This window comes from Pundamilia nyererei, unplaced genomic scaffold (genome assembly GCF_000239375.1).
Source record: "Pundamilia nyererei isolate P.nyererei 1_Seehausen unplaced genomic scaffold, PunNye1.0 scaffold00063, whole genome shotgun sequence".
Classification (NCBI taxonomy): domain Eukaryota; kingdom Metazoa; phylum Chordata; class Actinopteri; order Cichliformes; family Cichlidae; genus Pundamilia; species Pundamilia nyererei.
The window spans coordinates 250,799-273,072 of NW_005187464.1; the positions used below are offsets into that span (position 1 = coordinate 250,799).

Here is a 22,274-nt window from a genome sequence, read left to right on the forward strand (position 1 = left end):
TATTCACTTGACCTGAACTTCCACAACTTCTAACTTTCTGTTTTTCTCCTGTTTTAGACATTTTTGTTTATTACCTTCATTCTATAATGGACTATCTTTGATATAATTTATTTATGTTCAGACAAGTGCAGTATCTGTGCCATTATTGTTTTTAATATAGATTTTTGATGTTATAGAGCACAGAGGAACAAAAAAGAGCGAGCGCCTGCTCTTCTGATGGAATAAATACTGCAATAAATTTTTCTTACATCTTTGTTCCTTGTTTGCGTTTTTTTCTCCTGCAGGCATCAGACCGTGTAATGTGCTTGGTTTTTATTTCCCCACCGTGTGTTTGACACAGATAAATAGAAGTGATTCTATGAAGTTAATTTCAAAAAGGCACATAAGCCCATGTGACAGAAAGATTAAACTCATCTGTCAATGATTCATAATATGTTACCACGTTCAATTTATTGAGCAAAATTTGTCATAAAAGGTACGAATTTTTAATCTGCTGTGGGCACTTTGTTCCTGTCTAACGAGCTTGTGTGTTTTATAAGTATTAGTGTAAATATAATCATACTAATAAGTATATGCAGTTTTTTTTACGTACACCTTTCTACCACTGAGTTTACCCCCTTTTTGCCTTCAGAAGTGCTTTAATTTGGGGGGGGGGGCACAGATTCAACAAGGAGCTGGAAACATTCCTCAGATATTTTGATCCGTATTGACAGTGTCACACAGTTGCTGAAGATTTCTTGGCACTGCATCCCAAAGGTGCCCTATTGGATTGAGATCTGGTGACTGTGAAGGCCGTTTTAGTACAGTAAACTCACTGTCATGTTCAAGAAACCAGTTTGAGATTATTTGAGCTTTGTGACCTGTTGTGTTATTCTGGCGAAAGCAGCCATCAAAAGATGGGTACACTGTGATGATAATAAAGAGATAGGTGGTCAGCAACAATAATCAGGTGGGCTGTGGTGCTTAAATTATGCTCAGTTGATACTAAGGGACCTAAAGTGTACCAAGAAAATATCCCTCACACCATTACAGCACCAGCAGGCTGAACTGTTGATACAGTGCAGGATGGGTGTTTGTTTATGTTGTTTACCCTAAATTCTTACCATAAGAAATTGAAACTAATCAGACCAGGTAACATGTTTTCAGTCTTCTTTTGTCGAGTTGTGGTGAAGTGTAGTATCAGTTTTCTGTGTTTAGCTGGCAGGAGTGGCACCTGGTGTGATCTTCTGCCACTGTTCATCTGCTTCAGATTTCAGTGAATTCAGAGATCTGATCTTCTTCTGCACAGCTTGGTTGTAAGGAGTTGCTATTACAGTGACTGTTGCCTTGTTTTCGACTCAAAGCAGTCTAGCCTGTCACCTGACCTCTGGGATCAACAAGGCATTTTTGCCCCGAGAACTGCCGCTTGCTGGATTTTTTTTGTCTTTTTCGGACCATTCTCTGTAAACCCTAGAGATGGTTGTGTGGGAAAATCCCACAAAATCCATGCATGAGATACATGCCATGTGTCAATTCAATTCAATTTTATTTATATAGCGCCAAATCACAACAGCAGTCGCCTCAAGGCGCTTTATATTGTACAGTAGATCGTACTGTACAATAACATTGTTATCCCAAGCAATCTGTTTTTGACTCTTACAATCAGCCCAATTTTTCTGAATCTTTACATTTGTATTGAATCTACTATTTCCAAATCACATTATTTTAGTTTTGATCAAATTGAATGATAATTTTGATTTTATCAAGCCAGATCTTCAGATCAAATATTTATCATCATCTCATCCAGTACATATTACAAATCAATACAAGAGAAGAACATATTAGTGTCATCAACAAAAACTAGCATTTTTAACATGGTGGACACCTCACATTGATGTACTGTGTAACCTTTGAACAACAATTGGGGCCCAACACTGACCCCTGGGGGAGGCCACAAGCAATGTCCATACATACGGAGTAACAATCATTTAACTTCACAAACTATTGTTTTTTTCTTAACTAACTCCCAACCAAATTTAAAACTACACCGTAATGCCACTGAATCAATTATTTGTTATTAAAATATCATGATCTATTGTATAAAACGCCTTTCTTGATAGCCCAAACACACTGGGTTTTTTGTTTGTTTGTTTTGTCTAGGGAGTTTGTGACGTGTTTAGTTTAATAATGCCAGTGATGTTGATCTGTTTGAAATAAAACCATACTTAGTATCTGTCATTAGTTTATCGTTGTATCATGAGATTCAGCACACATTACACATATTCATAATTAATCACTATTTTTTGCAATAAAACATTATGTTACACTCTAAGGTTTAATTTTTGATTGCAAACCTTTTTTGAATGCATAATAAAACATAAAAGTTGCGTTTCTGCTTGAGAAACTAAAACTGCTGACCTTTATAGAATGAGCGTCTCACGTTTAAAACAATCAAATTTACAAGAACAATTGAATACGTAGATTTGAAAACATCGTTATTTGAAACAGCACTGCAGATGAAACAGAATACAGCACGTCTTTCAATGGTTTAAGTGGTTATTTTGCGGAATATTTTACAGCTCTTCTTGTGTATCTTTGGTGGATGGCAGTACAACACACTCTGAAGGAGACGAAGAAGAAGTTACACCGGAAATAACCCTTTCTCTACTCCTGTGCATGAGGTTGGCGGGCTGCTAGCTGTATATGTGTATTGGGGGTAATTCTTTGAATTTTGCTGCTCAACTGATCAACTCAACTCGTTGACCTAACACACCAGAAACACGCGGAATCGTTTCATTTGGGTAAAGCAATGACCGCACTTTTAAATGCTTTATTTCACTCTTAGCTGGCAGTTAGCTGTATGCTAAATAATAGGTTCTTAGTGGCAGCAGAAAGCTAACCGGTGTTCTGTCAACTAGCTAACATTAGCTAGCAGCAACTGGAAAAAAAAAAGTTAAAGTTTTTGGTGTATCGCTTGATTATTTCTCTCGGGTATTTACGGAGGGCATCTGGCCAAATTGTGCAGTCGATTAATTGTGAACTGCTTTTTGTGCAGATAGGATAGGTGAGCGGTGGTTGCCCAGCCATGCCGTCCCCCGCTGGACCCAGCAGCCCCGCCGCTGCGCTCGCTGAAGCCCTGGAGAACTCCTCACGGCTCATCGACAGACACCTGCAGGATGACCGATGCTTTCCCGACCTGTCAGAACTGCTCGGGGTCCCCTCACACAGTAAGCTACGGCGAAGGAAAGACCTAATGATAGCTGTTTGTTTACAGCTCATGCAACACTAAGAGTAGAGGAAAAACTGGGATGGATAATGTCGGTGAAAGCAAATGTTGCAGGAGGTTTTGGACAAAACTTTCCTACAGAGGATCTGAGCAGCAGTTGTTGCTCATGTGTGTGTAAAATACAGATTTCAGGAGTGACTGTGGGAAATATGGATGTGTTTGGGTGAAGAGAGACAGTTGAAAAAGTTCAGGGTGATGTGTTGAAAAGCATGAAAATGTGAAGGTTTAGCACTTAGGGTTTTTTTTTTAATTAAATGATTTAAGGCAAAAAGCTTTATCAAAATATTTGGTTAAACTCCCATAGATCATCTCATTGTAAGAATGTATTCTCCATATGTGATTCTTTTTTTGTTTGGTTATTATTATTATTTTGTTTAACTGTAAAAGGAGGAAAGCTAAATCTGCTCCACAGATTTATAAGCAAATGAAGCATCTCTATGTTACGCTTGCATCGTGGTATTTTATTTTAAGGGGCTAAATTATTCTGTTGCTCAGTAGTTAAAAAGATAGATAAGGGAAATGAAAAGTTCACATTGGAATTATTTCATATCACTTGACCAAGTTTTGGATAAAATTCTCAGCCTAACCATCTCTGATTTTCCTGACAAAAATTCAAAAGCCAGGGTACACCTTTGACATGTTTCCAGTCTGTCGAAGGGCTAGCAGATAGTGACAGGCAACCATTAACTCTCACATTTACACCTTTAGAAGTTTAGGCAATCACCTATTAACCTAACCCCATGCGTGTCTTTGGATTGTGGGAGGAAGCTGGAGTACCAGGGGACACTGGGAGAACATGCAAACGCCACACTGGATTTGAACCCGGTGCCTTCTTGCTGTGAGACAACAGTGCTAACTGCGCTCCTTATTATCAATTTGTTTTTGTGTTTAGGGGGCATTTTTAAGACACCATTTTCTGTGGAGCCATTTTCATATATTGTAGGTAGTTCTCCTAGTAGCTAAGTAGTCGTTCAAATATTTTAGGCCAAATATCTGCTGATGTGACTGAAGGAATATGGAATTTCAAAAGTGTAGCTGAAGTTCAACATATATTTCTGACAGCGTGAATTTTGATGAAAATTTTAATAGTTTTTGGAACACAGATTTCCGTATATGAGGTGTTTTCTGTACTACCAAATTACTCATATCAGATGAATGGTTCGTTGATATTCCAGACCCGCCCCCCCCAGAAAACCCGCCAAAACATCACCGTAACAACTTAATTGTTACTACTTCTTCTTTTTTCTTTTTTTTGCAAAGATTTGGTGTCTTTGTTTATAACTTCAGCCTCACTTTCTCAGCATGACTTTTAAAATATATATATTTTTACAGATGGTATTTAAGAGAGCTTAAATTTCACAATGTGAGTGTCATGCACTAGGCTAAAAGCTAAAGCCTGTCAGCTTCCTTATTTGGAAGCATAGTCCTGGAATTTTCTTCAGGAAAACCAGAGACGGCCAAGCTTGATGCATTTGGTCAGTTGATATAGAATGAACCATTGTCTTAACACCTTTCAGTGTAACATCTTTATATATTTCAACAACTATATTGCTTACCTTATTTTACAGTGATGGAGAAAAACTTAATACTATAAACAGACTTCCTGTTGTTCTTCACAGATATGCCGTCCCTCTCCGGGGTGTCAGATATGGACTACCCACTCCAGGGGCCTGGTTTACTCAGTGTGCCTAACCTGCCAGAGCTCAGTGCAGTCCGCCGAGTCCCTCTGCCACCTGAGCTCGTGGAGCAATTCAGCCGTATCCTTTCGTTCATTCAGGAAAAACAAATGCAATGATTTTCATCTGACATATCGAGTAGAAAATATGTTCATTGCACTTGTGTTTGTTCCACAAGTAATACGAGTTTCAGCTTAACCAACTTGTAGACATGCAGTTCAACTGCATGATGGGAGTTTTCCCTGAAATTTCTCGAGCGTGGCTTACAATCGACAATGACATCTTTATGTGGAATTACGAAGATGGGTGCGTACCTCTTGGATAAAACAGGACTGACTGACTTTTACAAACCAAGTCAAGTGCACAAACTCTGCTAATATTATTAGTAATAATATTTTTATTGAGAGTCTTTATTGATGATAAAACCAGGAGTTGAGGCATTTTTTTTCTCTTTTTTTTATTCCTTGCAGAGGAGACGTGGCCTATTTTGATGGCCTGATTGAAACTATTTTGGCAGTCGGCCTAGTAAAACCAAAACAAGGTACGCCTAGGCACTCGCAAAGCATTTGTCATCTTTTGTCGGAGTAATTCTTATGGGTTCTGTTTTTCTTTTCTCAGGGATTTTACAGCCACACATTCACTACCTCTTAGTATTGGCCACTTCTGTGGACGTGGTCATCCTTGGGCTCAGTTTCCCCAAAGGTCAAGCTGGTAAGTGATTCCTCATCAGAATTTTGTAATATTTTGTAGGTAAAAGAAAAGAAAAGGGTTTCCTTTTAACATTAACAGTTACACATTCCATCTCAAATCCTGCAGCAACCCTGGTATTAAGCAGCAGTACATTAAATTATATCCAGCTGTTTTAAAGGCATGTATTCAGTTTGTTACCATTTACATTGTCAGCTATATAACAACAAATGCCAGACAAGCACACTTTTAAGAATCAGTGTGAGGATATTTGTATGGATGTCAGAGTGGGGTAATGGGAGTAGTGCCTATGATATCATGATGTGCTTATGCTGGTTTATCTGCGTCATATTTGTGTCTCTCTCTTGTTTCAGGGTTGAATGACAGCATGTCTGGTGGGATGCAGCTGCTACCAGACCCTCTGTTCTCAATCCCCACAGACAACACCTACATCCTATCCATCACCTCCACAGATCTGGGACGCATCTTCATGGCGGGGAAGGACGGCTGCCTCTATGAGATCGCTTACCAGGCTGAGGCAGGCTGGCTGAGCCAACGCTGCAGAAAAATCAACCACTCTAAGAGCTCTCTGTCCTTCCTAATCCCTTCTGTGCTTCAGTTCTCCTTCTCTGAAGATGGTAAGGAGCAGGTTCACGTTTCCAGGTGGAGTGAAATATATCTGCCTGATTAAAGCTGACTAGAACATTTTGTTGCTTCTCTCCACAGATCCCATTGTGCAGATTGCAATAGATAACTCTCGTAACACACTTTTCACACGCTCAGAAAAAGGTGTCCTTCAGGTATGAGGCACATTTTGTGCGTACATATCTTTCTGATCGGCCCGGAAAGCAATAAATGTGCAGTAATCACCTGTCGTTTTAAATAATGAAATACTTTCATATTTTTCAGGTGTATGACCTGGGTGCTGACGGGCAAGGAATAAGTCGTGTGGCAACAATGTCACAGAGTTCAATTGTTGCAGCTGCTGGAAACATTGCGAGGCATGTTTTAGTTTAATAAACATCAATCAAGCTTCTTTTTGTGTTGTTATCCGCTCAGAGGAGAGTATTTCTTTTTTTTCTCTGCCTATTTGAAAAATTCAGTTTTTCCATTTTCAGGACAATAGATCGTTCGGTCTTCAAACCCATCGTACAGATCTCTGTGATTGACAGATCAGAGTCCTCAGATTGCCATCTTCTTGCCGTCACCCACGCAGGTATGTTATGAAATATTAATCAGTATGAGATGAAATACTAGAATACGTGCATTATGTATCGGTCTGTACTGATACTGTGTTTCTGCAGGTGTGCGTCTCTACTTCAGCACTACACCTTTTGCACCTCCGCACCAGAAGAACGTTGCAGTGCGACCTAGCCTACTAGCTATGGTACACGTTCGCCTTCCTCCAGGTTTTTCTGCCTCCTCTACCCTCCAGAAACCCTCCAAAGTACATAAGGCACTACACAGCAAAGGTAATAAGCAAATGGCACTCAGATCCTGAATCATTTATTTGTTCGTTCAGTAACGTTGGTAAGGGCTTCGTTGGCAAGGAACCACATCTGTCTTTAATACATTTGAAATCTATCAGGTGTTCTTCTTATGGCTGCTTCTGAGACAGAGGACAGTGACATTCTGTGGTGCATCAATCACGACTCCTTTCCATTCAAGAAGCCCTTAATGGAGACGCAGGTTAGCACAAAAAAAGTCATGCAATGAATAAATTAAATGTATGTTTTCCCTTTCTTTGGCACTTTGTTAGATACTGATCAGTTTATCTGTCATGTTCGCTGCACATGTTGCATTGCAGATGATGTCTAATGTAGATGGACACTCTTGGGCTCTTTGTGCCATTAATGAGGAGCGACCGGCCAATTTTTTTACTCCGCTGAACAAGGACCATATCCCCATCACCAGTTCTCCTGTGGTGGTCCAGCAGCACAACATCCCTCCACAGAAGTTTGTCCTCCTCTCTGCAAAGGTTAAAATTGTTGTCATGATGCTTCATGTTGCATACGTAAACTTAATCTTGTTACAGTGTGACAAGACATTATCATAACTGTACAACTAAAAGTGTCAAATCTCCTTCAGGGGAGTCATATTTTTCAAAAGCTGAGACCAGTAGATCAGCTCCGTCACCTCCTGGTGAGCTGTGCTGGAGGGGAAAGTGAAGAAATTGAACGCTTCTTCAAGCTCCACCGGGTAAAATCACAATGACAATCACTGTGTAATGTTTTATAATCCCCTTATCATACCATGTAGCAGTAAGCCTATGCATGTGACTAGCTAGCAGCCTTTGTGACACACAGACACCTTCATCACATGCAACATATTTTTGAATCATTACTGTTTTCTGTACAGGAGGAGCAGGCTTGTGCCACAGCCTTAATCCTCGCTTGCTCCAGTGCTGCTTGCGACAGAGAGGTTTCACAATGGGCTACCAGAGCCTTCTTCAGGTCAGTTAATGGTTTGATATATGTAAATATTTCCAGTCGTTCACAGTGTGCACAAACTAAAGTCAGTGCTGTTTTTTACTATTTTGATCAGATATGGAGGAGAAGCACAGATGAGATTTCCTGCAGCCTTGGCGTCACCCAGTACTGTTGGGCCTGTGATGAGCTCTCCAGCACTGGGTAAATGAACAAACATTTTGCTGTGTCCACCTGGCTGGTGGGATGTGACCAAATCATGCAAAACAAGATCTGTACGTGAAGAAAACAATCATTTTAATCGCTAACTATAATATTTACCATCGTGCATTATTAATGCCCCCTTCAGGTATTATACCCCCAGCACTGGCCACACCCTTTGCATCAATGCAGTCTGGCTCTGCCCCCATCACACCTATGTCAGCTGGCCCTGAGGTGATTTTCTCCGGGAAGCACAACGGCATTTGCATCTACTTTGCACGCATTCTCGGGTTAGTAAAGCCTGTCATCATTTGTCACATTTTTCTGGGTCACAGCTTAAATACTCAGCCTCTGATTCAAAGCTTTGGTTGCTGATATGTGTTGATGTTGTCCTTAAACTGCTGAGTCACATGTCTTCCTCTCCTGTTTTCCTGCTGACTCTGAACAGAAATATTTGGGATGGCAGCCTTGCTGTCGAGAAAACTATCAGCAAAGGGAATCAGACTGTCAGTATTGTAAGTAACATTACAGTTACATTTACTCACAGCAGAATTGTTTGGATTGTAAAAAAAATCTTGGATGTCAAGATAATTTTCTCCAGTTGAATGGAAATAAAATTTGTGCCCCTGCCAGCCCGTCCCCCTGGTTCATTCGAAATCTGGATTAGCTTTCCTTTTATTAGAGATCTTGTCTTTGACACTTGATGGGTGCTTGCCACTGGATTTGCATGTTAAGGACCTGATTTGCTCTTGCTTTCGTCAGCTGAGAAATATCAGTTTTATTTCTAAATCTGTCCTGTAATTCACTCTTTAACGAGCTTTTACTGAGGCAGGTAGATCATCTGCAGGTTGGATGATCCACAGAAGATCCTCCCAAACGTTCCCATGTCATACCTCTACTGATCTCATTGCTCCCAATCAAGTTTAGAATTCAATCTGTGAGCTCAGTGGATTCATTTAGCATTTTATTTGTCCTTATTGTCCTCCTTTTGTGGTTTTTATTTGATGTGAAGCTCCTTGTGATTTTTATTTTGAATGGCGCTAAGTAAATAAAACTATTCCTATCTCTTACATGTTGTTAATAATTAACACTAGCTTTCATCCTTTACCCCCACAGTTGGAAAGCAGTGTTAATTCATTTGATGTGGAGTCAGTCCTTCACGAGCTCTGCGGCTTGCAGGAGTTTCTGGATAAAAACTCTCAGTTCAGTCCCTCCTCTCTCGGTGCTGCAAGGTGAAGCTCCTTACAGATTTGTTTATTCTTATTTTGAGTTAATAGCTGTATTGATACCTCAGAAAGTTGTTAGATCTTTTGCAACATTGCCTTCAAATTAAAGGAGTAGAATAATATAAATGTAAAAAGAATTAAAGATTTCCTTCAGTTCAGTGAGCAGAATACATGATGTAACACCAGCTGGGATATGAACAGATGGTTTAACTTTGCTGAATGTTTTAGTCTGAGGAGAACAGTTCAGCTCAGGTGATTAAGGACTGAAAAAGGTATCAAATGAAGTTCTGTTTAGATGAGACGTCCCCTCAAACTAGCTTCTGTTCAAAACCCTCAAAAAACCAAAACACTTTCCTTTTTGATGTTAATGCACAAAACAGGATCTGTAGATGCTAAAAAGATAAAAATATACTTCAACAGACTCTTGTTTCCTATCTCTCTTGTATAACATCTGTGTTGTTTCCTCTTATCTTCAGCTCCCCTGCCAACCTGCAGCAAAGGCTGCTGGGATTCATGCGTCCTGATGGAGCCAGCTCTCAGCAGGTTCAGCAGGAACTCCAGAGGAAATATCACAGTGAGTCATGAATACAGGCTTCATTTTTTCCCCTGAATAATTTTTTTATTACACTATATATAAATGTGGGAAAGGAAACACAGTGTAAGTTGTTGTTTTTTTTCCTTTGTCATTTCCGTTTCCAGCCAAGGCTCAAGTCTATGAGAAAGTGTCCCTGCAGGCCATCCAGCAGTTAGTGCATCGCTCATATCAGACTCTGGCCCTCTGGAAGCTTCTCTGTGATCATCAGTTCAGCCTCATTATGTCTGAGCTGCCAAAGGTGCATATGTGCACTGCAAACAGATGCTCATACCCCTGCAGTAAAACCTGGTATTCAATTGAAGCTCCCCGTTGTTTTTGGAGTGCTCCTTTGTCATTCTGCCATTTCTTGTTATTTGCAGGAGTTTCAAGAGCAGATGAAGGGAGCAAGTTTTAAAGATGTTGTGATAAGGGGCAAGGAGTTATCTGGAGCGCTCATCACAGGACTCATTAATGTCTATATCAAAGATAACGCCTCCGTGGATGCTATCAGCAATCACCTGCGCGACATCTGTCCGCTGCTGTACAGCAGCGATGACAGCGTTTGCTCCAAGGTTCGTACACACACCTTTTTTTTCACCTCTGTGTTAAGTATAGTTACAATTATTGCTGCTTCAGGGGTATCACATTCTTACTTTATTGATGTGTGCGTCTTGTTTTCACATTTCTTATAATCATGGTATTTTTTAAGGCAATGAGGTCTTGTACTAAGAGGTTATTGATTTATCCACATCGATTCATGTGTCTCAGCACTGAATTTGCTCTTGTCCCCCACTCAGGCTAATGAGTTGCTGCAGAGCTCCAAGCAGATCCAGAATAAAGCAGATAAAGAGAGAACACTGAGAGAGTCTTTACGGCTCTACCAACAGATCAGCCAGCACACAGACCTCCCACTTGTTTGCTCCCAGTACAGACAGGGTAAGGAGATGCAAGACATCTCCACTATCTCTGTTTATATATATATATACTGTTCGTGAGATTTATTTTCTAACGCTGCTTCTCTTCTCAGTGCGTTTCTACGAGGGAATCCTGGAGTTGTGTCTCACTGCGGCAGAGAAGAAGGATCCACAGAGGCTAGGGCCTCATTTCTACAAGAATGGAGAACCTGAGCAGGACAGAGTGGGACAGCAGGCCTTCCAGGAAAGGTAGAAGAAGCCTTAAACAAATCACCCACATCAGAGATGTAGTCATCACCGTTCTTTATCTTTGCTTTTTAAACCTCCAGACTTTCATGTTATAAGTGCATCACAGACACCATGCAGGAGCTGGTGAACCAGAGCAAAGCTGCCCCACAGTCCCCCAGTGTCCCTAAACAGCCCGGTCCTCCTGTCATGACCTCTGACCCCAACATGCTCAGCAATGAGGAAGCGACAGCTCATGTGAGTAGGAGTTTCTCTCATTTCTTTCCGCTGCACTGTGTATCATCTTCATTTCTAATAAAAATCTGTTCCTGTGTAGTTTGAGCAGATGCTGGGTTTGGCCCAGAGGTCTCAGGACGAGCTGTTTCACATCGCGCTCTACAACTGGCTGATTCAGGCCGACCTGACTGACAAGCTGCTCGAGGTACTGTCTGCTTGCTCGTAAATGTTTTGTTTCAGTAAAGCTTGTTTTACCTTTTCATTTTTCTTTCTCTTTTTAGTTGGCAGACATCGGTTCTTACATCAGTTTAGATCAGGGGTGGGCAATTCCAGGCCTCGAGGGCCGGTGTCAGGTTTTAGATCTCACCCTGGGTCAACACACCTGAATCACATGATTAGTTCATTACCAGGCCTCTGGAGAACCTCAGGAGCTAATTTAGCCATTTAAATCAGCTGTGTTGGTTCAAGGACACATCTAAAACCTGCTGGGACACCGGCCCTCGAGGCCTGGAGTTGCCCACCCATGGTTTAGATTCTATTTTCAACCAGATTTTATTGCCCCAAACATAACAGCTAATATACATGGAAGACAGGTGCTGAGAAAATCTGAAATTTATAAGGGAACAAATGAAAGGAAAAAATAGTTTCTTTAAATTCAAATTAATCAAGTAATGAATTAATTTCTAGTTTTAATTTGTTTGTAGATTATTATTTAGATTTTTAAATAAAGCTCCTCATTTATTTGCTTTCCCAAATGACCTTTCTATTTATTCATGAATGTTTCACATCTCCTTTTTATTGATTCATCCAAAGCTTTTGCACCTCAATTTCATTCAAAGAAATTGTTTTATGAAAAAAAAATATAAATGAAGATGTATAAAAATCAACTGGTATGTAAAAAAACTAGGAGAATTAAAACCGATTTAAATACTTATCAAGGCAAGTTGAAACTACATTTAAAAAAAAAAAAAAAAAATGTTTGATTCCTAAAATGTCTTTCACTTGACGTAAAAACTCCCCTAAAATAATAAAAACATGAATAGAAAAATGTTTAAATCTAACATTTTACTGCATATTCAGTGTTGTTTTACTCTGATTCTTGCAGTTTTATTTTTTACACCTCCACACATTTGTGTATGAACAAATTGAAGATGCCTTTTGGCATTGTCATGGTGATTGCACACCAGTATATGATACCCGTGTTTGTCCCTGTGCTCTGGGGTCCAGGTGAATTCTCCATACTTGGAAGAACATCTGATGCATATGATCAAGCAGGACCAGAGTAAAGTTCATAATATGGACCTCCTGTGGCGCTACTACGAGAAGAATCGTAACTTTGGCAAAGCTGCCCACGTACTGGCCCGCCTCGCCGACATGCACAGGTTCGGACACAGCAGCACAATGCCAACGCCACAACATGCAACACATTTACATGGAAAATTGGCCACCTCCAACACTGACTCCTTCAGCAAGTGTATACGTTATATTCAACTTATTAAAAAACAATTTAGAAAAAGTACCTTGATGTTTGCACTCTGATCATGTAGCACGGAGATCTCACTGAAGCAGCGTTTGGAGTACATCGCTCGAGCCATCCTGTCTGCGAAGAGTTCATCCTCTATCTCAGCTCAGGCATCTGACGGAGAGTTCCTCCATGAGCTGGAGGAGAAGATGGAGGTAACCCTGACGTTGTAACGCTTACAGTGAAAGAAATCCTAGCCTGAAATTCAGCACATTCTGCTCACGCTCTGTCTACTTCCTGTCTGCCATAGCTTGTGCGTATCCAAGTACAGATACAGGAAACCTTGATCAGACAGTACTCCCATCATCCTTCTGTGAAAAATGTCATCTCTCAGTTGGACTCGGAACTAATGGACATCACAAAGGTAACGTGCAACTGTGGAACAGAGAAGAGTGTTTTTAGGAGTATTTTAACACGCTAGCCCTAATTTAAAGGTGATGGATAAAGAGTTTTGTTTTTACAGTGAATAGAAATTTGTTTGTGGAACTGTTTTTGTTGCATAGCTCTATGGAGAGTTTGCCGATCATTTCAAATTGTCTGAATGCAAACTGGCCATCATTCACTGCGCTGGACACTCTGACCCGATCCTGGTGCACTCGCTGTGGCAGGAGATTTTGGAGAAAGGTGAGCGAAATGTCAACATCCTGCAAAAATGCAACCTGGGACACCCCCCCCCCCTCTCTCTCTCTCTCTCTCACACCCTTTCTGCTTTATATTTATGTATTTTTGTGCATGCTTTATATCTCACTTATGCCTCTTCTCTCTTTCAGAACTGGAAGATACTGTGGCCATGAGTCCAGTAGATAGAATGAGGTCTCTTAATCTGAAGCTGGTATCGCTTGGAAAGATTTATGCTGGAACACCGAGATATTTCCCTTTGGGTAAGCTGTAATTACATTGAGTTTTAGTCTGATTAAAATTTGCCAGCTTGCACTTTAAAATTTTGTCAACAGTAATATAATTGGAGTTCCCTTTAGCATCATTTATGTCAGCATGTCTCTGGTGCGCAGGTCTGTAGGGTCATGTTGGTGATTAAGGCAATTGTTTAATTATCCTCCTTTTTATAACCAGCATGTTCAAGCTTGTCATGCCTATGGAGGCATTTATTAATTTTATATAAATCATCGGTACTTGCATGCATGCACATAATCAATTACGTACCCGGGAGTGAACATATTGCTGAGTATCCGATGCTAAGGAGCTGATGTGTCCTGTGATTGCAGAGTTTCTAGTAAAGTTCCTGGAGCAGGAGGTTTGCCGGCTCAACTGGGATGTGGGATTCGTTACATCCACTTTGCAGGAGATTGGAGTGCAGTTGCCACGTCTGTTGGAAGTCTATGACCAGCTCTTCAAAACTCGGGTACATGCAGTGCCCTGTGACTTTTTAAGCTGAACTTTCTTTTAGTCTGTTCAGTAATGATCCACCTATCTCAATAAATCCAAAAACCAACCCTTTGTTTGTTTGTTTCTAAATTTTTCATAGGATCCTTGCTGGCAACGTCTGAGGAAACCGCTTCATTTAGTGGAGTGTATCCATGTACTTCTCTCAGGATATGTAGAAGACCCCAGCAGGGTACCAACTTATGACAGGTACAGTAATTACGGTCTGTTCAGCTCCTGGCCTGTAGTGGCTGCTGTAGTGTTCACAGCATTAACCTAAGGTCCCCAGTGAGCATTACTATCACAACTGTTGCCATCAGTCAGTGTGTAAGCTGATTATTTTATTTCTTTTAGAGACGATACACATTCATCAACATTACTGTACATGTGCCAGTGTTGGTTAAATCTCTGTTGAACTTTTGTCCCCTGGACAGATGTTGAAAGGAAAAAAAGCACACTGTTTAAAGCCATTTAAAAGTCCATGAAAATGAACCATATACAATAAAAACCACTAATATTAAATAGTACTGGAATAGGGAGTTTAAGTTTGCGCAGAGGCAGTTAAAACACAATCACTTAATCTCTCTCGTACTACAGATGAACCTGTGAAACTTTAACCGAGATTACATACAAAGAAGTCATAAGAGGCATGCTTTTGTTTACTCATTGGGGGTGAAGATCAGAACTGAGAACCTCTCAGGCCCAGATTATTCTCCATTTTGGACAAGGACAGCTGCAGATCCGATGCACGAGCAGGCATTCCTGTAGTCTTCCTTCTGGTAGTCTGCTGGCTATGCACATGTGTAGTTGGTACGTTAAAATATAAATTCTCCAGGGACGAGTCTGGCGAGACATTTACACCGGAAAGTATGATCTTGGTTTATTTTCAAGACTTTAGATAAAATCTTAAGCTAAATTTTAAATGCTGTGAGCACAGGAAGAAAGTGCTTAAAAAGCGTAACAGAGTAATGACGCTGAACATTTTTTTTTTTTTTTTTAGTAAGTGAATACATTTTCTAATTTTACACCAAAAATAGAAAATGTATTAAATGAAAGGAGCAAAATGATCACGCTTTAAATACAGGTCTTATCTTGATCACACTAGTGTGTTTTTTGTTTCGCCCCCCCCCTCTTCAGTGTGATGCATTTTTGCTGTTTCTAAGCAACAGATCATGCCCATCATGCCAGCTCCCAGCAGGCAGTCAGATACCGTGGACAAACATGTAAAACCTCACCTTGTTTGGCCACGTGTGATGTTTAGTTTGCACTTTGATCATTTCTCTGTGATTTATTCAGGTCAGAGTTCACTAAGACTATATGAAGCATCCCATTTCCAAACATTGCAAAGTTGTTTTTGTTTTGTTTTTTGCAGACGTCGCTTCACTAACGTGTGTCTTGACAACATCTGCGGTTACCTCGTGGAGCTGCAGTCCCTGAGCCCAAACTCTGTCCTTCAACAAACCATCGGCAACTTCAAGTCCCTGCAGGCAAAGCTGGAGAAACTCCACTGATGTAACTGTGGTCAAGAGACGGGTGACTTGTGGGTGTTGCCCTGTTGGCCTTAAGTGAAAACTGCTGATTTAAAGTGTGTTTACATTGTCAGCAAAGGACAATATGATGATGACGTTTGTATTACAAAGTAGAGTTTGGCTCTTTTTTTCCCCTCCAGTTTGTTTTGCAGCTTGGAGAGACAGGTTTTTATAACTTATTTGATACATTTTGTTAGTTTAAACATTATGCAGAAATACAACCTTGGAAAGAATGACTGTTATTTGCATTGTGTGCAAATAACAGTCATATATCTAAAGATGAGAAGACACTTTTTTCATCACAAATATGAAATCCCTTTAAATTTTACAGCTTATTGGTTATAGTGGAAATGCAGTTATGTGATGGTTGATTTTTCTGGTAAAATGCCCCCAACTGAAGCCATTTCTTCACAGGGGAATGATTTTGATTGTTCTATTGCCTGTCTGCAAACAGTTTAGTTTTATATGTTGTAATTATGTACATAACTTGGCCATAATGCCGTCGTTTCTGCCACAAGTCATTTACACATTTCATTTTATTATTTACAATGAATGTTTTGTCTGCTTGGGCGTTAGATTTAACGGTGCCGCTGTGTGTGAGTGCTTTTTTTGTGATTGTTTTGAAAGCAGAACGATTTTTTAACTCTGCAAACTTTGGCCCACTTGGAAGAAAAATAAATAAAACTCATTTTTAATGAAATAAAACAGAACTTTTGAGGATGTTTTCAAAACACTACACAGAAACTAGGTGTTGTCTGTGAACTAGACACACACGTGTTCTTGGTTGAGAGATATCTGTGTGAAACTCTACAAATGATCAGCAGAAAGGGGCATTTAATTGCTTTGGGTGGATGTGACACTGTTTACATAATTATCTTTAATTGACTCCCTCACTCATGCTTTCTTAGAAACATCAACCCTACAAGGCAGTAATTGCTAAATTACAATTAGCTGTGTGTTGGAGTGCACAATTGTGTTTTGATTCTTAGCCTCATGAGAAATAAACAGATTTTGACCTGATGTTGGGTTTATTTTTGTTGGTATACTTGCACACGCTCCAGTATAGTAAGCCATGCATAATGTCTGTGAGGGAAAATGTCTGAAGGTTTGCATCTGTTTGCATCTGTTTTCCTAATGCTTGAATGTTTTTGTAGAAACCTAAGCCAGAACAAATACAGGGTTTTCCTGGAGTATGTGTAAACATTTTCCATTTGATTGTTTTAGACCCATGATTGTCAGATATGTGTTTTTATAGCTGAAAAGTAGCAAACTGAACATATGGCAAACTGTTGGTACAAGCAAAAAGCCATCTTTTATTTGTGACGATGTAATCTCAGATACAATAAAGATGACAGTACCTTCCGTTAAGCGTACAACCAGTCACAGTGAAACTATTCACACTCTGTCACTCTGAAATGACCAGAGAGCTTGTTCTAAGTAGGTGAGGGCCACTTGTCATATTGAATTTTCTGCTCTTTAAATGATAGTCAGGAGGACTTGAAGATATCGTGCTTCTCTCAGAGGTTTAGAGGCAACTGTGGGCATCGAAAAATTTGCTTAAAATAGGTCTGAGTTCTGACGACTCTGTCCTCTTTGTAAAACGGTGTGCTGACCGATTTGAATCTAGCCTTTTATAGTGCAGGAGAAATAAAATGTATAAATAAATGCAGATGAATAAACAGTGAAGCGGTTTGATATAATGTGTTGGACAGCTGAGTAAAAAGAGAGTACACTGAGGCTCAAGAGAAAGAGCTGGGTGTCTTTTTATCTTTTTGATGAGCAAGTGAGTTTTTTCACTCCGTGCAGGAAGATGTAGGGAATGATGCACGTGTAGGAGGCTGCGATGTAGCTGGACACCTCCACTACTATTGATGAAGTGTGGATGTTGTTAGTAATGTGCAGAAGCAAATGAGTCAGCCAGCATACCAGCACCACGCTGGCTACAGCCACCACGCTCTTGGCCGCTCTCACCTGAGTGCTTGAGTTCGGATGGGATTTAGATGGTATCTGAGAGGGCCTCGAGAGATTTGGCTGAGCTCCAACGCTGCAGTTCTGGGGAGCATTGTGGAGACTATGGCCCGATGGCTGTCGGTTTGGAGAGGAAGGAGCAGGCACACCTGTATAAATGTGGTTTGTAGATGTAGAATCTCTGAGATCTTTTGAGGTGGTTGGACCAGAGATGATGCTGACCGATGCCTTGTTGCGTTTGCTCTCAGATCTCTTTCGTTCCTCTTTAACCATCTCCTTGGTTTGATCAGAGTTATGACTCCTTATACGTTGGTGGTTTTGAAGCAGAGTGATGACAATCTGGGCACTGGCGAATACAATCCCAGCCATAGGTAAAGCGTTAGCCAGGGTTAAATAAATTGCTTCATATATTTGCCTAGCATTTGGATTAGGGAAGATCTCTATGCAATCTTCATGGCTGTCATTTGCCACCTCCAGTGTGAAGAAGAAGTAGTGTGGGACGCTGAAGACCACAGCCACCGTCCAGCTCCCAGCAAGCAGCCAGCCCACGAGGCACAGGCTGTCCATCTGCACCGGTGCGCCGCCTCGTTTCAGGGAGCCGACCAGCTTCTGGTGCCAGAAAACGCTGATGAAGAAGGTTGTAAAGATGCTGCTGGTTTCAGAGAGGCCAGCACAGAAGCAAAACACTCCACAGTAGGTCTTCCCCAGGAACCATCGCCCAGCAAAATCTGCCATGGTGTCAGGCAGGTCCACCAGGTAGTTGGTGATGAGGTTGGAGATGGCCAGATTGATGAAAAGGACCTCGTTTGTGCGGATGCTGGATTTGTGCCTGGGCAGGGAGCATATAGCCAGCCAGTTGTTTCCCAGGATCCCTGCAATAAACATGAGTGCTCTGATGATGGCTTCAATCAACCCTTCCATTGTTTCACAAGATCAGGCAACAACTTGTCAGCCTTTAGATCAGTGTGGGAGCTTCACAACCTTCATATAATCTGAGGAGCATGCTGTTAGCTTTAGACATTTATAGAGGAGGGGAGAAATGGCCCAACCCCATGGAGCTTTCATTGTGCAGTCCCACTGAGATGGACGTGTGTTTCTCATGTCATGCCTTCCCAGGAAACTTCCCCTGGTAGATTATAGAAACTGCCATCTGAGTAAAACACAGAAAGAGGTAAATCCAAAGCCAAATCTGAAAGTTCAGTGAACAAACAGTGAGATTAAAGGGCCATCAGCCAAAGCTGTGAGTCCTCTGATAATTGACATGTATGGAGACAAAGAACAGAAACACTCAGTCACCCCCGGGCACCAAATGCATCATTTCCCAACAATCCAAGTAAAGCTTGTTCAAAGACATGTGAATGGAGCTCTGACCGAACGAATTCCTGCCAGCAGTTGAGAGTTTATCGGCACTAATCTTTGGTGCGTAGGAAATCATGACAAAAGTGTCCTAATTATCATCTTTTGTACTGTAGCTAGACTTTGTGATTTTCTCCATGATTTTTTTTAACAATTAGAGAAGGAACATTGTCCTTTTAATTTTACAAAGTTTCTGCCTCTGCCTGCTAAATCTTGAAAATATAACTGTTGTGCATCCTTAAATCTTCTAATCCCTTGGTCTTCCTGGTTAAACCACAGCAGGGGCGTGTCTGGTGGGGTAGAGGTGGCACCAGCCCCTCCCCCCAGTTTTTAAAGATGTATTTTTTTTTTTATTAATCTGCTGATAAATTGCATTATTATAGCTCAAATTACTCAGCAAGAAACTAAGATAATTGGTTACAAAGCTAAAATAATACAGTGTGCACGATTTTGAAAATTGCCCCTACACATACTCATTATGTGGAATGACACTTTTGCGCATGTGGTCCTTTAAACAAATTTTTATCGTAGATATAACGACTAAATGCTGTTTTTTTTTCACTTTACAAATCAACACAAAATGATTGCCACTTTAACGTAATAAATCTGTAAAAGGACACAGGGCACAATTAATTTCTGATTATTGCGATTTCCGGGACCCCCTCCCTCACGCCCTCTCCTGCCTAGTGGAAACACCCCTGAAAAGCCTTCAAGACAAGGCAAAGAATTTTTTAGTGAATTTTTTAAGTGAAAATGAACGAATTTCTTAGGAACCACGCACCAGTAAATAACTTACTAACTTCATCACTGCAAACCCTTCACCGATCTTATTTCAGTGGTGTTATTAAGCACCGGTATGAGCAGCAGTGGTCATGTGCAACAATGGTGGGAGAACTGGAGGAAAAGAAGTAGTTCATGAGATCACAGCAGGGGGTCTCAGTCGGCCAAGTGTAGTAGTGCTTCACGTCATTGATGAGTAAAAGCACCACCTTTGGGACAGACGAGAGGCGGCATCTGTGCGCTGCTGGCGGCCGGGACAGACCAACCGGGACGCAGGAGTGAGGAGCGGCTCTGCGGGCTTTTATTTGTATTTTGTTTTTTTGAGCTTTCGGGCTTTTTTTCTTCTTCCTCACCCCTTAACTATGATTGTCGTTTCTCGGCGTTTTGCGATTTATGAAGGGCTTTGCAAACAAACCAGCAGGGACTTTTGCGGTGTATTCGCCGTGCGTTTCGTCGGTATGAGACACTGATGAGCGTGGAGAGGACAGGATGCCCGCCAGCGGCGCCGACTCGCTGAAACCCAGCGCCTTCATCCCGGTGTGCACGGCCGCCTGCCTCCTGGTCGGCTCTTCCTCCCTGTTCTTCGTCTTCACGTAAGTACGAAAGAGTCACGGGAAACTGGTGTTTTACTGCACGGATCATTCAGCTGAGCCATGCATTCAGACACCTGTCATCCACAGCTACTAAATATCAAATAGATCTGTTTAAGCGTTAGAAAAATATCACACATACCCCCAGTGTCCTCTCTGGCACAGCTAAAGATTATTAAACTGAATGCAATTTACTCCACTTTTATTCTCCCGTTTTTAAATTAACATTTTATTTTGAAAATCCAAGAAGCTGTTAAAAAAAGAGCAAAATTTCCTCTCCTTTGCACTGTCTTCACTCTGCTGGCAGACCCGCCGGGGCTGCTAACATCTGACCTGGTTAGCTGGCAGTTTGGACTTGGGTCTGGGTGCCTGCCCGGCGCACCCTAAGGACCCAAGTGTGAGCACAGTTACTTTACGGGATAAGCCACCCACAATCAGCATGTCTCAGTGTGTCACCGTGACCCATATGTGTCATAAATTTAGCTAAAGGAAATCAAAAGAGACTACCCCTCTTGCAAAAGCCCTGGAAATTCACTGCAAGGTTTCTCGCAATATGTGACAAACTAAAGAAAATATAGTTTTAAATATGCAATAGAGATGTTAGAGATGATGTTTCAGTCATACTGGCTTTGACCTATTTGTGAGGAAATTGAGGTTATGTCCAAGACGGAAAAGACTCCACCCAAGCCAAATCTGAATATAATATTCTATAATACCCTGAGAATCCAATTTAAACGATGACTATAAATTTGTGTAATTTGTCCAAACATTTCAAAGCTACACAGAGAACTACAAAGTAATACTAATGCACTAAATAATAAAGCTTTTCCATATTCATCATTGACTTTCTGCAGGCTCCCACATCATAGGCTATATGTCAGCCTTCTGACCCCTCAATCTCTGTAGCCATATCTGCCCTAGTTTTTCTCTCTATTCTCAGGCTGTGCACTGTTTCCACTGGAATCTGACACCAGATTGGGGGTATGGGATTAGATTCCTCTGGTTGATGTCATGTCATCCCCCATCTGGGAAAACCAAGTCTGCAATCTTTGAGTTCACAATAGGTTATTTGGAGATAAGAGTCCGAATAAGTGAAAATGTTTACTGTAAATGCGAAGGGATAGTTTTGCAATTCCTTTTTCTTTGATAGTTTCCTGCAATATTTTTCCCGTGTATGTGACTGAAATGTTTTAAATATCCCTGCTTTAGAAGAATGTGAAAATTAAATTCTTGCTCTCCTGTTTAAAACTATGCACCTTTAATCTGGTTAATCTGCAGAGATGTAGCTGTAGAAATCCGTGTGGGTGGATCAGCCACAACATTAAAACCATCTGCCTAATATTTTCGGTTCTTCCTGTACTTCTGAAGGAGATCTAATTATTTAGGGCATGAATAAGTGACCTTTAGGGGTGTCCTGTGGTGCTGGCACCAGAACATTGACAGCTGAACCTTTGGGTCATGTGTGTTGAGGAGTGGAGTCTCTGGTTTGTTTTGGTACACCTTGTGGATGGTCAGTTGGATTGGATTTGGGATTGTTAGAGGTTGAGGAGACTGCTCTGCTCTTGAGTAATTTTTGAGATTTAGACACAGCTGCCATTAGGCCACCCACTGGTTTGTGAAGTCCAGCTTTTAAGCCTCAAGCCGAGCATTTTGGCCTTGGTGTGTTAGCTCAGATCTAACTTAAAAAACAAGGGGCATACAGTGGCACCATGTCACCC

The 22,274-nt window shown here is 41.0% G+C and overlaps 3 protein-coding genes across 3 annotated transcripts in view; 2 read left to right on the forward strand and 1 right to left on the reverse strand.

Annotated features, from left to right (window-relative positions):
• The first annotated feature begins 2,600 nt into the window (after positions 1 to 2,600).
• On the forward strand, positions 2,601 to 16,562 carry nup155 (nucleoporin 155). The gene is made up of 34 exons (XM_005735184.1): positions 2,601 to 2,780; positions 3,035 to 3,206; positions 4,885 to 5,022; positions 5,151 to 5,247; positions 5,412 to 5,482; positions 5,560 to 5,652; positions 6,003 to 6,266; positions 6,355 to 6,428; positions 6,538 to 6,629; positions 6,747 to 6,844; positions 6,933 to 7,100; positions 7,217 to 7,317; positions 7,436 to 7,606; positions 7,717 to 7,827; positions 7,987 to 8,081; positions 8,173 to 8,258; positions 8,404 to 8,545; positions 8,704 to 8,770; positions 9,372 to 9,487; positions 9,958 to 10,055; positions 10,181 to 10,314; positions 10,436 to 10,627; positions 10,853 to 10,991; positions 11,083 to 11,218; positions 11,299 to 11,452; positions 11,532 to 11,636; positions 12,659 to 12,813; positions 12,979 to 13,108; positions 13,204 to 13,317; positions 13,457 to 13,577; positions 13,724 to 13,834; positions 14,177 to 14,313; positions 14,437 to 14,543; positions 15,706 to 16,562. Exons 2-34 carry the CDS (start codon positions 3,065 to 3,067, stop codon positions 15,842 to 15,844), a joined length of 4,098 nt encoding a protein of 1,365 aa, XP_005735241.1. The 5' UTR covers positions 2,601 to 2,780; positions 3,035 to 3,064; the 3' UTR covers positions 15,845 to 16,562.
• Positions 16,563 to 17,626: 1,064 nt separating this feature from the next.
• On the reverse strand, positions 17,627 to 18,751 carry ora5 (olfactory receptor class A related 5). Its single transcript, XM_005735185.1, has one exon. The coding sequence runs from the start codon at positions 18,749 to 18,751 to the stop codon at positions 17,627 to 17,629; it is 1,125 nt and encodes a 374-aa protein (XP_005735242.1).
• Positions 18,752 to 20,150: 1,399 nt separating this feature from the next.
• Positions 20,151 to 22,274, forward strand: part of zdhhc8a (zDHHC palmitoyltransferase 8a) — a 12,465-nt gene continuing 10,341 nt past the window's right edge. Inside the window, exon 1 of the mRNA XM_005735186.1 lies at positions 20,151 to 20,559. Within this exon, the coding sequence (XP_005735243.1) occupies positions 20,456 to 20,559 (104 nt within the window). The 5' untranslated portion in view covers positions 20,151 to 20,455. The remainder of the gene's footprint in view (positions 20,560 to 22,274) is intronic.